This window comes from Perna viridis, chromosome 13 (genome assembly GCF_037379345.1).
Source record: "Perna viridis isolate PV_CMFRI_1.1 ecotype Kerala chromosome 13, ASM3737934v1, whole genome shotgun sequence".
NCBI lineage: Eukaryota > Metazoa > Mollusca > Bivalvia > Mytilida > Mytilidae > Perna > Perna viridis.
Genome location: NC_142457.1, coordinates 30,199,897 through 30,214,962, shown reverse-complemented (window position 1 = coordinate 30,214,962; position 15,066 = coordinate 30,199,897). Strand labels below are relative to the sequence as shown.

The 15,066-nt window shown below is 30.7% G+C and overlaps 1 protein-coding gene and 1 long non-coding RNA gene across 6 annotated transcripts; one reads left to right on the top strand and one right to left on the bottom strand.

The window, feature by feature from the left end:
• Nucleotides 1–3,204: 3,204 nt before the first annotated feature.
• On the bottom strand, nucleotides 3,205–11,815 carry LOC148600291 (uncharacterized). 5 transcript variants are annotated; one of them, XM_088558822.1, is made up of 3 exons: nucleotides 11,682–11,815; nucleotides 7,284–7,357; nucleotides 3,205–6,962 (listed from the first exon to the last, which is right to left on the bottom strand). In XM_088558822.1, exon 3 carries the CDS (start codon nucleotides 6,956–6,958, stop codon nucleotides 5,279–5,281), a length of 1,680 nt encoding a protein of 559 aa, XP_088414948.1. In that variant the 5' UTR covers nucleotides 6,959–6,962; nucleotides 7,284–7,357; nucleotides 11,682–11,815; the 3' UTR covers nucleotides 3,205–5,278. The 5 variants fall into 5 exon arrangements, with proteins under 5 accessions (XP_088414948.1, XP_088414950.1, XP_088414946.1 ...); XM_088558824.1 differs by lacking the exon at nucleotides 11,682–11,815 and adding an exon at nucleotides 8,363–8,452; XM_088558820.1 differs by lacking the exon at nucleotides 7,284–7,357 and having other exon boundaries at nucleotides 11,682–11,814.
• LOC148600290 (uncharacterized) lies at nucleotides 4,833–14,801 on the top strand. Its single transcript, XR_015918048.1, has 3 exons — nucleotides 4,833–5,047; nucleotides 12,273–12,594; nucleotides 14,551–14,801. It is a non-coding gene; the product is annotated as an uncharacterized LOC148600290 (long non-coding RNA).
• Nucleotides 14,802–15,066: the final 265 nt, after the last annotated feature.

The following is a 15,066-nucleotide window of genomic DNA, read 5'->3' as shown; positions in this document are numbered from 1 at the left end:
GGAAGGCATGACCTCTTTAGCAGATACCATCAGGAAGACGTGAAACATATCATCATCAGATGGTAGCGATAAATTGGACACATCTTGACAAAACATCAACAAGACCACACTTTAACAGCCCTTCCATGGACACTAGAGTTACAGCCAAGCAGAGATAACATGGCGTCATACCATTGTGTTTGAAATGTGCAAAATTAACCCCATCATGGGAATATCTTCAGAAAATGGCCAGAGACAGGCCAGTACATTAAAACTAGCCCTTAAGGGCAAACAAAAAAGAGATTTTCGTAATATATGTTTTATTTTTTTTACACCAGCAGTCTGAATACTATTACAAGACAATTTACACAAAAAATCTCAAATGTGCTTGAATTAGAAGTAAAATTCTGGATACTTGAAACAATTCAGGAACAATAACTCTTCTCTTCTAAAGTTGAATAAAATCAGACTAATTATGGAGGACTGCAATGGCTTGATAATGTTTCACAGTAATTTTGAATTGAAAGCATATTTAATTTACACATGATCAAAATTGACATACATGTATTATTAACTTATTGCAATAGTAACTTTAGAACTTTAACTTCTATAGCATTAAAAAATTTCCAAAAAGTTAAGTGGTAAATGTTGTTAAAATATTGTAATAAAGTATACAAAAAACAACAAACAAACAAAACGAAACAATAAAAAAAAAAAAAAAAAAAAAAAAAAAAAAAAAAAAAAAAAAAAAAAAAAAAAACATAAGTTCCCACTATGTAAAAAAACCTGATGATTCAAACTCGTTTGTTCTCAGAAACAAAATTTAACTACTGATGAATGATGGACAGGATTGACATGGAAGCAAAATGGATTACAATGTACTTTAGAATTAATATTATTGGACTGGATCTGTATTGAAACTAAATAATTAAATAAGTTTTAAATCAGATAAATGCATGTCCATAGCCCACAAATATGAAAAAAAATAATTTTACTCAAGAATACTTTCTTTATTTGAAAAGATTATACTTTGATCTCTACATCAATAGATTTGTTTAGAATAATTTTTTTAAGAGAATGTAAGAAACAATACATTTTTGACAGAATTAGCTGCCCTTGAAATGTTCATTTTGAGTGCATTTCATTAAGATTATAAATCACCTTACCAAAATGCTTTGCTTTTCAAGTGCACTGTGGTGTGGTGTTAAAATAAAAAAAAAAAAAAAACAAGTAATATTGACATATATTTGTTTTGCCTCAAAACAATTTTTCCAATTTAGCCAATTACCAATAATGTTTTTAAATTTGGAATTATCTACAACTGAATGAATAATTACAAATGAACACTACATGTACATGTATTTTATAAGTGTTATTAACTTCACTCTTCAACATGCTGAAGTGCAAGTTCAAACAAATAATCAAGACACAATGTATAATACATGAAAAACCTTTCATAGCTTAGTTCTACATAAACAAAAGTTCTCACTAGAGAAAATAATTCCATCTTAAAAAAAGAATCCAAATAGTCTGCCTTTCATGCGATAATCCATATTGGCAGAGCACATAATTAAAGACTCCGTGAATCGGCAAAGCCTCTTGAACGAGTCCATGTTGACAGTGTCCTAAAGATGAATATATATTCCACAGAATGTATTGGAATGTGTCACTTCTTTGATGGACATTAAATATTAGGTTTGTCATTAATATCCATATTGATCATGACATATATTGGATTTGCCCATTATCGGAAAATCCAAATTCACTAAGTGTTTAAAACCAACTTCCACCATGCCTAGGCCATCTACATGTAGATACACGAATATTGTTCTTAGTGTTTCAGAAGATAAATTTTAAATCATTCTACTGTTCAATGTACATGTACATGTAATTCCATATGGTTAGGCCTCATTAGTTCTAAAATAAAAACTGGGTTTATTCATCTCAGGGAAAATCCTAACTAACCTTTTTAACAAGTCACTTGATATTTCCTATTCAATTGTCAGACTTTGGTTTGGTGGAATTGAACTATGAATAATTGATGTAAACATACTTACAGTGGGTATCCAGGGGGTTCATGGGGTGATGGAAAATTTGTGTTACATATATCTTCATTAAAAATATCCAATGAGCAAATAATGACCTGAGTGCCCTTTGGGGACCCCCCTTTTTTAATTTCTCAATCCAACTCTGTAAGTACATACACACGAAAATGAAACATATGCATATACAAAAAATAAAAAAACAATCAAACAAAATAAAAAAAGATAAACAAATATTGTAAATGAATAAATGTGCATTCTACTCATGCCATGTACATTTATATATTGATAAAAACATAGATGATGTACTGTACAAATGGTAAGTATTGCAGAAATCTCCATGCATTTACAATTAGTGAAAATACATGTGATTTCCAGTTTATTTACTTTAAGTCAAACATATTTCAAATTTCAAGAAAAAAAAAATGAATATACATGTAACTTCAGAAGGATTTATAAATGTACAGTACATGAAGAAATGTATTTAATTTTTTTAAAAATGAAATTTGATGTGAATATACATGTACAAGGATATCACAAGTTGTCAAAGTTGAAGGTGAAATGTCTTGTATAACAATTCAAATCCTGGATAAAAATAAAAATAAAGTATAATACATGTTTTTACATACTACTTCTTTTACAGTTTCATTTTAATATTTGAAAGTATTGTTTTTTAAGAGTCATTAAAAGGATGCATACATGTACATGCATTCATAATATTTATAACTACAACAAGTTATTTGTTTACAGTGCCTAAAATGTTCATTGTTTTAAAGAGTCTTTTAAAAGATTATACATGTATATATATATATATGATATTCATGACAAATAACAAATAAATATTTTTTAAATCATTTGAGTACGACTAAATCAAAGATAGAAACATGAAAATGATAAATACAACTATATACATGTACAAAAACAATGAAGTGAACAGATTTTCACTGATGACACATCTAGATACATGTACATGTATTTGAAAAAAAAACTTGATGAAGACCAAGACTTATTAATAAAGAAATATAAAATAATTTCCAAAAAATCAATTATTTTACTAAATAAACAAATTTAGTATCATTTCTTTTAAAGATTTTTTATTAAGTTAATTACAAAATGTATTACATTTATGTAAATAAAAATGTATTAAAGATAATTAAATCAGTAAATTAAAACATGTTTCTTAAAAAAAAAGAGAAAAATTTCTGATATTGTTATGAAGATATCTGATAAATTAAATCATTATAGATTAAACATATTTTATTTATCTTTAAATCTGAATTTGTTTAATAAATTAATATTGTTTTAGTCCATCAAGAGAAAAAAAAAACCACTAAATCATTATAAATGCACCATTCAAACTACATGTACATGTTATAATCTTATTAGTCATAAAAATACAAACTGGCATTGTTCCTCACATGAATCATACATTAGATTTGAACCAATTATAAAATACAGGTATAGGTGTTAACATAATTACAGTGGCGGGTTCAGGGTGTAATCCCCCTTTGAATAATTTTTAATTTTTGCAATCTATGGACCTGAATGAGCAAATAATAACCTGGCACCCCTCCCCTTTTTCATAATTTCTCCATCCACCCCTGTTAGTGCTAAATATATAAAATCAAATACACATACATGTACATATATATTTACAACAACTGACTTTAAAATCAGCATTTTATACATGTAGCTGTACATGTACCTAATGTGAATCTATAAATTGAAGATATTTCTATTTATCATTGCATTTGCAAGTACATGTAATCACTGTTGGGGTTAATTTAATGTCCTTAGTAGTATCTTTCAATAATATACATGTAATTAATATTTCAAGAAAAAACACAATTAAAGTTATGAAATAAATCAACCTTTTAAAAAAAATATGTTCATTTTAGTTGAAGCAATGAAGACTTGTAAAGATATCACATGTTGCCAAAAAAATTCTATGAAATTAATTCAAATCATGACTAAAAAAATGCTACATGTACATTACATGACTGTACTTTTTTTTAATTATTGTTTTAAAGAAATTTATTTTTAAAGGTCTACATGTAAATACTGGGTATGAATAAATCACTAATACATGTACATGTACTTATCTTTTACCACATTCATATCTTGATGTGGTACATGTATGGTGTTAGATATTCACACAAAGTAATACTAGTATTAAAATTTTTGATTTTAATTATTTTCACTTTTCAAAGGAGAAAATTTCATTTATTTAGAAACATGAAAATGCAAATATATACAACAAAAGGCAAACATTAATTTCAATGATGACACATATACATGTAGATACATGTACATGTATTTGACAATCTTGATAAAGGCCAACTCTGATTGATAAAAAATATAAATTAAATTTATTTTACACTGTACTCAATATGAAATTTCTATACTATTTGAAACATTTTTTAATAAGTTAATAATTATCATATTTTTGTAAATCTTATGCTAAGATAAAACTACTAAAGTAGAAAGTTCTGTCAAATATTGTTAAGATTTTTGAAAATGAAGTCCAAAAATTACATCATGTATCTTTTCTTTTTATCAAGTTAATTATCATATGAACAAATATATGTTTATTTATGTCTGACAATTAAGAAAAAGGTGGAAATGTCTGATATTATTAAAATTGCTTTAGAAAAAACAAACCCTACATGTAAAAAAATATTTATTTTTTATGAGAATTTTGCACTGAACGTATTGTTTATCCGCCATCCATATTATCTCACAATTGAAGAGTGAAATACCATGATTTCCCGTCATATTTAATGAAAGAAAAACCGAAGTCCCGAATGAAAATGTTACAACTGGTACCTAATATGAAACTCACCACATATAGTATTCAATTGGCAGGGAACCAGAAATATGGCGGGAAATCATGGTATTTCAGCTCTTCAATTGTGAGATTATAGGGAACATTTCAAAACATCCACAGAAACAAGATGGCGGATAGACAATACGCCGAGTGCAAAATTCTCATAAAAAATAAATACGGAAATTTTTCGATCTCGGAGGTAAGAACGAGAAATAATTGTATGAAAGTTGTAGTACAGAACGACATGAATTAAATGCCAACTTTTTTAAAGGAACTTATGAGTAATTTAAAAGATAATTAAAAAACTGCAAACAGACTGAGGTGAATTCGAGTATACATTTAAAAAATAAAACATGTTTTCTTACCTTGAAGTTGAAATTGAATTAATCTCAATAATTTGTTTATCTCAGTGATGGTTCTCCATCAAAAGTCAATATACAGTAAATATCCTGACCACCTTCTTCCCATCAACAACAGTGAGATGATGATTCACTTTATCATAATGTACACACAGAGGGTGATACAACTCATCAACTCTACTGACTACAACTTCATGTTTATCTCCATCCCTTGAAATTAGTAATAAATTATGTTTCAAATGATTACACACAAAAATATTCTGGTGTTCATCCATTGATAATCCAAAAGGCCATGACATTGTATTGTGATCCTTGAATGTGAAGATAACTCTGAGGTCAGAATCTAAGACAGTAACTGTGTCGTTGTTGTTCCAAGGACAGGTATAACATATTCTGTTGCCATCTGTGTCTATATATGATTTAACATCAACAGTCCGGTCATCATGGAGTTTGTCTATTTTTTCTGTATCTATATTAATTTTTCGGATTCCTACCTGAGGTACACAGAAGTATAAATATCCATCACTATGTGTAATTCCACTGACATCACTCTTTATCTGAAGTGTTTTAATGATTTTACTCCTGTCTACATCTATGATGGAGATTGTTTTATGGAGAGGATTAGAAACAGCAACATGGTTCTCATTGATGACTGTTACATCGTATACTGCTCCTAGTCCTCCATTAAATCTGACTGATGATTTGTGTTGACCATTACTGTGTAGTATGTTTACTACACCATTGTCCCAATCAGTCAACACCAGGAGTCCATTAGGCAGCGTACAACAACCAGTCCACAAACCTTGATCTACTGTAAACTGTTGTTTAAGTGTCAGTTGTCTGGGGAATCTTGTCTTCACCTCTGCCTGACCTACGTTTGGTTTGTTTATGTCTATGGATGTTGTATTTTTTTCTTTTGATACTTTAATGTCACACAGAGTTTTTATTCCAAAAATTGTGTCGTCTGCTGTGATGTTTTCATTCATTTCTATGTCTGTATTATCCATGGCTCCTTTTTCAGATAATTTGTGTAAGATTTCTTCTGATTCTTGGACTTCTCTCTCCATTTGTTTTGTGGCAATGAATGTTTCGAAATTTGATACATGGTTCTTAATGAGTTCTTCCTGTTCCAATAATTCACCAAGTTTTCTTTTATTTGATTCCAGGATTTTTGTGGTGGCTTTGATTTCATTTATATTTTCATTTACAACTGACTCTAACTCTGATAGTGTTTTGTTTTCTAGTTTCTTTACTTGATCAATAAGACTTTGTGTTCTTTTTTTCACCTCTGTTGATAGTTTTTCCTTTTTTTCCTGTAGGTTTTTCATATTTTCTTCCCTATGATGGATTGCATTCACGAAGATTTCTTGAGTCGATTTTATATCTCTCCAAACATCTTCGAAAACTACTGAAGATTTTACTTTATGGATGACATCATCTATATCTAGGGTATCATCACATTTTTTATGTGACTTCAGCAAACACTTTTTGCAAATGGGGCAATCATGAGACCTACAGTAAAATTGATATTTTTGTTTGTGTTCTTCACAGTTGAGTTGAATTTTGTTGATAAAAGATGGTAATTTTAGGTAATCTTCATAAGGTATGGTGCTGTGGTCCCTGGTGGCTTTTCGTACTCTGTGGTGCTCACTACATGTTGAACAGAGGGATTCCTCACATTGTGGACACCATACTTCAGGAGTGCTGGTCTTTTCTAGTAACAGACAGAAACTGCAGCTTTCAGATGTCATAATTCTGTAATGTAAACAGAGAATTAGATATTTAGTTTAATACTCAAGGAGAAAACTCTAAAATGTCAGTTATGCAGATTTTAGTTTTAATAACTTTCAAATGAGTTTAGACCAGATGCTGCAGTTTTCAGATGCCATTTTTCTGTAATATAAATAGAGAACTATAAGATTTAAATTTCTTACTTCTTAAAATCAGTTAGCTTAGTATAATTCCTTTTGAGATTTGGCACTGGGGATATTTTTTGTTTTGACGATGGTGGTCAAAGCAAAAATTTATGGGACTCCAGTCGACACTTTTGACAGATAACAGAGTCATGAGATCTACAATAATATTGATATCTTTGCTTGTGTTCTTCACAGTCGAGTTGAATTTTTTTGTCAATGAATGATGCCATTTTTCTGCAATATAAAGAGAAAACTATGAATTTTAATTTTAGTCCAGGAGACAATTCTCTTAAAATCAATTATATATAGCTTAGTATAATATCTTTTTGGGATTTGGCATTGGTTCTATTTTTTTGTTTTGACGGTGGTGGTCAAAGCAAAAAAATTTCTCCAGGGTCGAATCCAAAAATGGATAAGGCTTGTTACAAAATGTATTTTTATTGACTTTTGAATGAGTTTAGACCTTTCATACAGGTTAAAATCAGTTACATACAGCTGTGCTGCGAAACGTAGCTTGAACTATTATTTTGTGATTTGGCACTGAGGATATTTTTTTCTTTTAACAGTGGTGGATTCAGCTTATTACCATTTTTTTTATTGACTTTAGAATAAGTTTCTATAAACCTTTCAACTTTCAACTACCCTTTTTATGAGCAACTCGGTCGGTGTTTCTAGAAAAGCAGAGGACACTTTGTATTATTTTAGTGACATGTACTTCATGTTCTTTTTTTATGTCTGTTTTCTATGTATTATCTTTCTCACTGGATTACTTTCTATTGATTTCTGCTAGATTCTTGGTTTCCTTGATTACTATTCATACAATGAGTTAACCCTCATGGAGCGCAGTGGTCTAAATACTAAGCCTCTTGACCTGACATAGCAGATACGTTCATAAGTCGTTTGAATTGTAGCGACAAATAGCAATATTTGACTCGTTTTTTGCTATTGCTGGAGTTGGCAAGCTATTTTCTAACTTGGTGCCATCCTAAGAGTTGGGGTATGGGGGAACGGAATTCCAACTTCTAACGTTGTAGGAGTAAGGTTAAACCTCTCTGGAATCTCAAATTTAAGTACTTGCATGTGTCATCCCTTTCGGGATCGGTGGTGTCGAAACAAAAATATATCTCCTGCACCGAATCACAAAAGGAATTACTGTCATGTCTTAATTTGGCACAACTGTATATATCAAGTTTGAAAATCAACACAATTATTGAGGGACAATATGTTTGTATGACTTACAGACATGCAACACCGTCAGGGATTTAAATTAGCGGTGGTCCCGCACCTTTCAGACAGACGCGGAGTTTCTGTTTCAATGATGACGTAAGTTTGCGGGTCTCACTAATTGGCGACAAGAAGTGACAAAAAGCGACAAGAAACAACAAGTGGAATAACGCAAAGAAATTTTTGTTTTTATTTAAAAAGAGACATACAATTGTTTATTTATGTGTTTGATTTAAAGCAAAAAAAAAGGAAAATATTGTTTTTAAAAGCCAGGAAAAAAATATTTTTCAGGTAAAAATTTGAAGATAAAAAGGTTGTTTGAAATATTTCCAAAATGATAATAGTATCAGGAAAAATTTTTTCATTAAAGAAAAATAATAAAAAAGAAAGAGATAAATCAATAAAGTAACAGGAAAACTGACTTCAAAATATGTTATAAAGATTCAATTCTCTCATTTTTTAGAATAAAAAAAAATCACCTTTTCCTTTAATCATACCATTGAATATTGTTTCCAAATAATTTCCTGTTTGTTATTTCACATAAAACATGCTTCCATACTTTTATCAATTTGAAAATACATCAAATCAAATCTAATATATATAGATATAGTTTCTTTATGAATTGTAGTATCTAATTTATTCAAACTGTTCATTGGTCAAATTGAGAAAAGATTTTTTTTTTTATTTTAAATTTTATCAGTTGACTTCCGTTTTTTTCTAAATTTTCCTAAAAATAATTAACTCATTTTTTTCAATAATTAGCTCATTTTTGTCCTATGTTACTTCATTTGGCCTTTAAATAAAAAAAAAATGTCGCTTTAATTTCTCGAATTCTTGACCTTTCTTGTCCCCACTTGACACCTCTTGTCACTAATTAACTATAAATTTCTATAGGAAACATTTTGTTATAGTTTGCTAAAAAACAATGTTACATTGAGTCACGGTAAGATAGCTACTTGTTGCAGTTTGTGTTAAAGCTTCCTGGTTCAATCATAATACAGAGTATCAGAAGTACCTGTAAAGTCCGAAACAAACTCAATATAACATCAAACGAAACGAAGAACGAAATCGAAAGAAATGAAATATAACAGAACCAATCAAACCAGATCCATTAATTTAATATAGAAATTGAAACATGTCCCAATAATCATTATAATTAATAGGATTTTAGGCTATGCCAATGACGGACGGAGCACTTGTGCAATCGTCTACTTCCGTCAGAATATTTTAGCCATTCATAGTTCTGGTCTTACATTCTACATACATGTATATAGGTCGCTGACGCTTCGTTAAAACAATTAATTGTGTTTTGGGTTGGAAGGAAAAACTATTTGAAAATAATATACGTTGTGAAGTGGCTCAGTTAAACGTACATAAAAATAATGAATAAGTTAACAATAGCCACATTTAAAGGTAAAAAGGGAACTACATACGAATATATTCAAGTTACCTATTCATTTTTAAACGCATCATAAACCATTTGATGTTTAACTAGAAATGAAAACCCAGCGAGATTGTAGATTGTCTTCAATCATAGAAAAGGAATAATAAAAGGAATGCCCAGTACTAATTGGGAAAACTGTCTTATGCAGGCCTTGAGGCAGTGGTTCCAGTCAAGAAACATTATAAAGAAAGGGATGCTATGCTTTTATTTGCCTCTCATCGTTTGACCATTTTTGTTACAAAAAGATACCATAACCCCCAAAACCATCCTGACGTATCATCCACTGTATCATAAATATATTTTTATTACAATTACCGCCTCATGACAACGGAAGCTACGAGATGGCAAATAAAAATGAAACTTTGCATAGACGATGGCATATGAATTTCGATAATGCACTTCTTGGGAATTGTGCCATTTTTGGTCTAATATTATTGTTTTTTTGCAATATTAATCATTCTATTTTGTTATTTTGGCCATGATTGGTGAAATTATATCACAGGGGCTTGCTCCCACTATCAAATATGCAGCCCGACTCTATATATTAAGAAGTATTTGGTGGTGATACATGTGTTTATGTATTAGGTTGTTTGCAGGGCAGTAATAAGTTATAAATATATTTGATTTTATTCGGGGTGGTTGAGTATAAGCGAGTTACCCCAAAATCTGGGATTCCTGTTTTCTTGTTATATACTATTCGGACTGCATATTTGGGATAGGGCCAAGCCCCTGTGATAGTATTATAATACTTTATCGTTTATGTTAATGTACGTGTCTCTGGACTAGGTGCCCAGAAACTAAGCGCTTTCACATGACACATAGGTGTCTATGAAACAACTTGTAGCACTTGAGCTATGAACCTTATCAACCGAGAAATGAAGATAGTTGAGTGTAACACGTTTCTAAGGATATGATTTATTTCAATGATTTGTGGCTTAAGCAGGTAGAGCTGGGGTAAGGGGCGCCTCTTGAAATCAGAGATATGGTTACATCATATTCGATTTCACCAAAGCATATAACGCTTTCATTTGAAACATAATGAAATCAGTCCAAGTTACTTGATGCTTACATGAGATTGATGTCAAATGCTAAATACAAACGTTATAATGATTTGTAAGAGTTATGTCCTTTACCCTATGTCTACCTCCTTAAATTTGAATTATTTAACAGACAGTTTAGACCTGGTGGTCGATAAACTGAATTTCGACCTGAAAATTTAAAAACTGGGAATGGTCAACTAGTAGTTTGTAGTTCAATTATGGGCTATATCGGAGTGTTCCATGTAAACATATATCGAACCCGAACATTACGCAAACTGGCACGCTACTATGATGCATTATGATGTATTTTGGTGTGTGTGTTTTTAAATGTCCTTCATAATCAGAATGGTGAATTTAAGAAAAATAAAACGATGAGTTTAATATTAACCATTTATAATAATAAGCTTATAATAAGCTTATGTTAAGATACGTTTGAATTCGATTCCCGTACTTTCCTTTTATTCCATATTTTTGGAATACGACGAATATTTGAGGCGCTAAAACGATTGATATAAATTGATTCAGTACATGAGTACTTTGATTCCACAGCATGAATCACCTCTACCATTGGCAGTGTCTGAATTCTACGTGGATTGGTACTTGAATATACATGTATTAATACTTGTTATATATGGATTTGTGTACATTGTATTGAGGCAGACCTCATTCTGTTTTGATATTAAAAAACAAACAAACAAACAAACAAATAAAAAAAAAAACAGACTAGTCTTAGTCTTAAAGTTTGACCCTTGACATATTTATCAACCATTATGAAATAATAAAGCACTGATAATAGAAGAAGATGGTACAATGAACTTAAGTAAAAGTTGAATGGAAAAGTAAATCTTACTCTTTACTGGTCAGTATTCCCAATTAGCACGAAGTTAACTTATTTGAACGTCAGAGAGGAAAACGCCCTGTTGGTTTAGTACGGAATGTTATCTTTTTACTTCCTGGTATAACCACATATTACACACGATTAGTTATGGAAGCTCATAGGGTACACCCGATTCTTAGCTGTTTTTTTTCAAAATAAGTCAGAATAATTGGTTAAAACTTGTCTTGTCGACATTTCAAAGCTCAGAATGTTGTTTTATAAACAAACAAGTCGACTTTTATCATCATATATTTCTCGACTTTTTTCACTAGTTCAAATGATCGAAGTATGTGCATTATACATGTATCATGGCGGCTTGTTTTTGTCAACTTTGTAAACCACATGTCCACATGTTTTATTTCAATACACAATTACACATCCGCAATCACGAATGTCGAACGCCTGTCAGATTTTTATTTACATCGGCTAGTTCTACATCCCATCAACAAATAATTTGCTGAAAGATAGTTTATTTGAACAAAATACATCTTACCAAGCCAATATAATATTATTTCCACAGAAAACACAATATTAATGCTACAGACGTATGCTTTTCTCCCACAGGCGTATTTTGACCTGACAGGCGTATGCAGTTGTATTTAAGTAGGACCGGAAATATCTGCCAATCAAAATCGAGCTTCATAAAGGACTTCGTCGACAATAAAATGATATTTGTTTTTTAATTTTATACTTCACTTGAGAAATAATTTCTTAAAATCACGTTTTTTAATTAAATCATTCAAAGAAATACTCTTTTCAAACTATTTAAATTCAGTTTCATTTTAAATTTACGATTTTCGTCGTATCTCGAAAATGCCCGTATGTAAATACGATCAACAGCGGAATGCTTGAAATCGAAGTGGAACGAGAAAACAATGATATCTTGGTAGGTATCCGTCGAAGAAGAAGCGAAGTTATATACCAAGAAGAGAAATATACAATATTACCATAATGCATGAACACGGTTACTGTACTGTGTACACAGTCACAGGTTAATTTATAGCACGCCCGAACTTCGTCAAGTTCATGAAGTTTTTCACAAAATCAAATTCAAATTGTAATATTGGGTAGGCATTGCCTAAACCAGCGAGCACCATGAGCTTTACCATATATGTACCGTCTGTGCGAGATTCGTAAAAAAATATTAAAGGACATTACAATGATGGGGGGGGGGGGGTCGACCCGGATGAATTTTTTTGCTGCGCAAGTTCAGTATTTTTATTAACATTTAAGCAGCGAGCAAAATCAATATTTCTATTAAAAAAAATGCCTTGTGAATATATGGGGAATTGTTTTTCAATAAATTAATAACTTGAACATCCCCCCCCCAAAAAAAAAAAATCAAACCCCATACCCCCCTTTCCTCTCACTCTCAAAATGGTCAATAACTGTACAGCACTTTGCAATACTTTACATTTTGTATCCCTTAAGGGCATCTCTAGCAACATCAATTTTAGTTTCAATCTGTACAGATGCCGGAAATATTACAGTTCTCCACGGATAGTGGGAATATTTTAAATTTGACATAAACAAAGTTCAGATGACAGCTGCAAATTCCAAACAGAAAATTATTGCCTTTCCTATCTTGGAAAAGCTATGCTGCAATTTTGATAATATAATCGGAATTATATTTTTTCTGAGGTGGGTTAGGTTCTTGACAAAAACAACAGTGGAAATACACGTACGTACATCCATGTGTTTCCAGAAGTTTTTATAAACATGCCATTCACTTCTTTAAAAAATTGGAACAAATTAGAAAAAAAACTTGAAAACTATCAGAAAAGATGAATTTATTTCTACTGAAATGTAATCTTAACCCATATTTTCTAATTTGTTTGATTGAAGGAAATGACGTATTTTCGCCGTAAGGACAGTCACTTTTTATTACTTCCGGGACATGACTTTTTTTTTCGTTAGTGTATTGGGGAACCTTAAGGGAAATTTAGAAAGTACATGTAATAGCCGTAGAGCTCGTGGCGCTCGCTAATAATTGATTATTATGGACAAATGCATTTTGGCTTCTGAAATATTAAATTGGTGATTTGTAATTTAAGTAACGTAAATTTCTCGACAAATTCTCCATGACAATCAAATACTGAATGGCAGTTTCTCAGTACTTCATTACATACTGAAAACCAACAATTTAATATCATACATTCATTCTTTTTAAGGGTATGGGTTGCAGTATACAGAAATGGTGATTCTTTTACTTGTAAACATTGAGGTTTTAAGAGTATAATTGTACTAACAAAAATAATCAATAGTGAGTTGCAGACTGTTAATGTCCAGTGTGCTAAATTAATTAGATTACTTAAATAATACTGGTCATTATCAAAACAGGTTAACTAATTATGGAAGTGGTAACGTACATATGTGTGGTATATATTTCATGCATTCTAAAGAAAGATGTTGGCATTTTCCCATGTAAATTCTGGATTGTGATGGGTATACAATACTGAATATTTCTTTAATTACCCTTAAGGTAAAGTGTGCAAATTTAAATAAAATGGTAGTAATTCAGTAATGCCTGTCTGTGCAGTAATATCCTCAATTATGTGATGTACACAACTGGTTTTGAGGTTGTGTAAACTAAAAGTATTACATCCTTATAACTTCAAAATACAATAAGTTAGCATTTAATAAGTTTGTGATGTCACTGTCATACACATGTAGAAAAAAAAAGATGAAAAATAACTTTCTTTATGTAATCAGTCAATATATTAAACTTAAAATGATTTTTATAATACTACTTATGTACATGTACATTATCATTCATGTATCACTGGGCAATCAGGACTTAAACAAGGGTACATTGTATATCTAGTCTAATTTTTGATTTCAGATGAGTTGTTTACAGTTTTGTCAGAAGAATTGAAACCAGATTAATGTCCTTGTATAATGTGGATGCTACTCCATGTGTTTTAAGCTTAATACTGTGATCTAAAACACAAATGCAGATACATGTACTGTAGTATAGTGCTATGATTGAGAACCTTTGAAATTGTACTAGTTGAGACCCTTGAGCATAAATGTAGAATTTTTTTCAAACCATTATACATGCTATGTTTCTATTGCAATAAACTTTACAAATTATACTGTACAATTTGATATATGGAGTCTTGTTTAAACCATTTTAGAGGAAACATTCTAAATCCAGCTTTTCTATTATACTTCAATTGGAAAAAAAGATTCTTAAGTCCAACTTTCCAATTGTTTTCCTTGTGAAAAAATTTCTAAGTTCCTACTTTCTGAATATTTTCCGATTGAAAAAAATTCCAAGTTCCTACTTTCCGAACATTTTCCGAGTGAAAAGAATTCCAAGTCCATATTTTCCAAACACTTTCTGAGTGAAAAAATG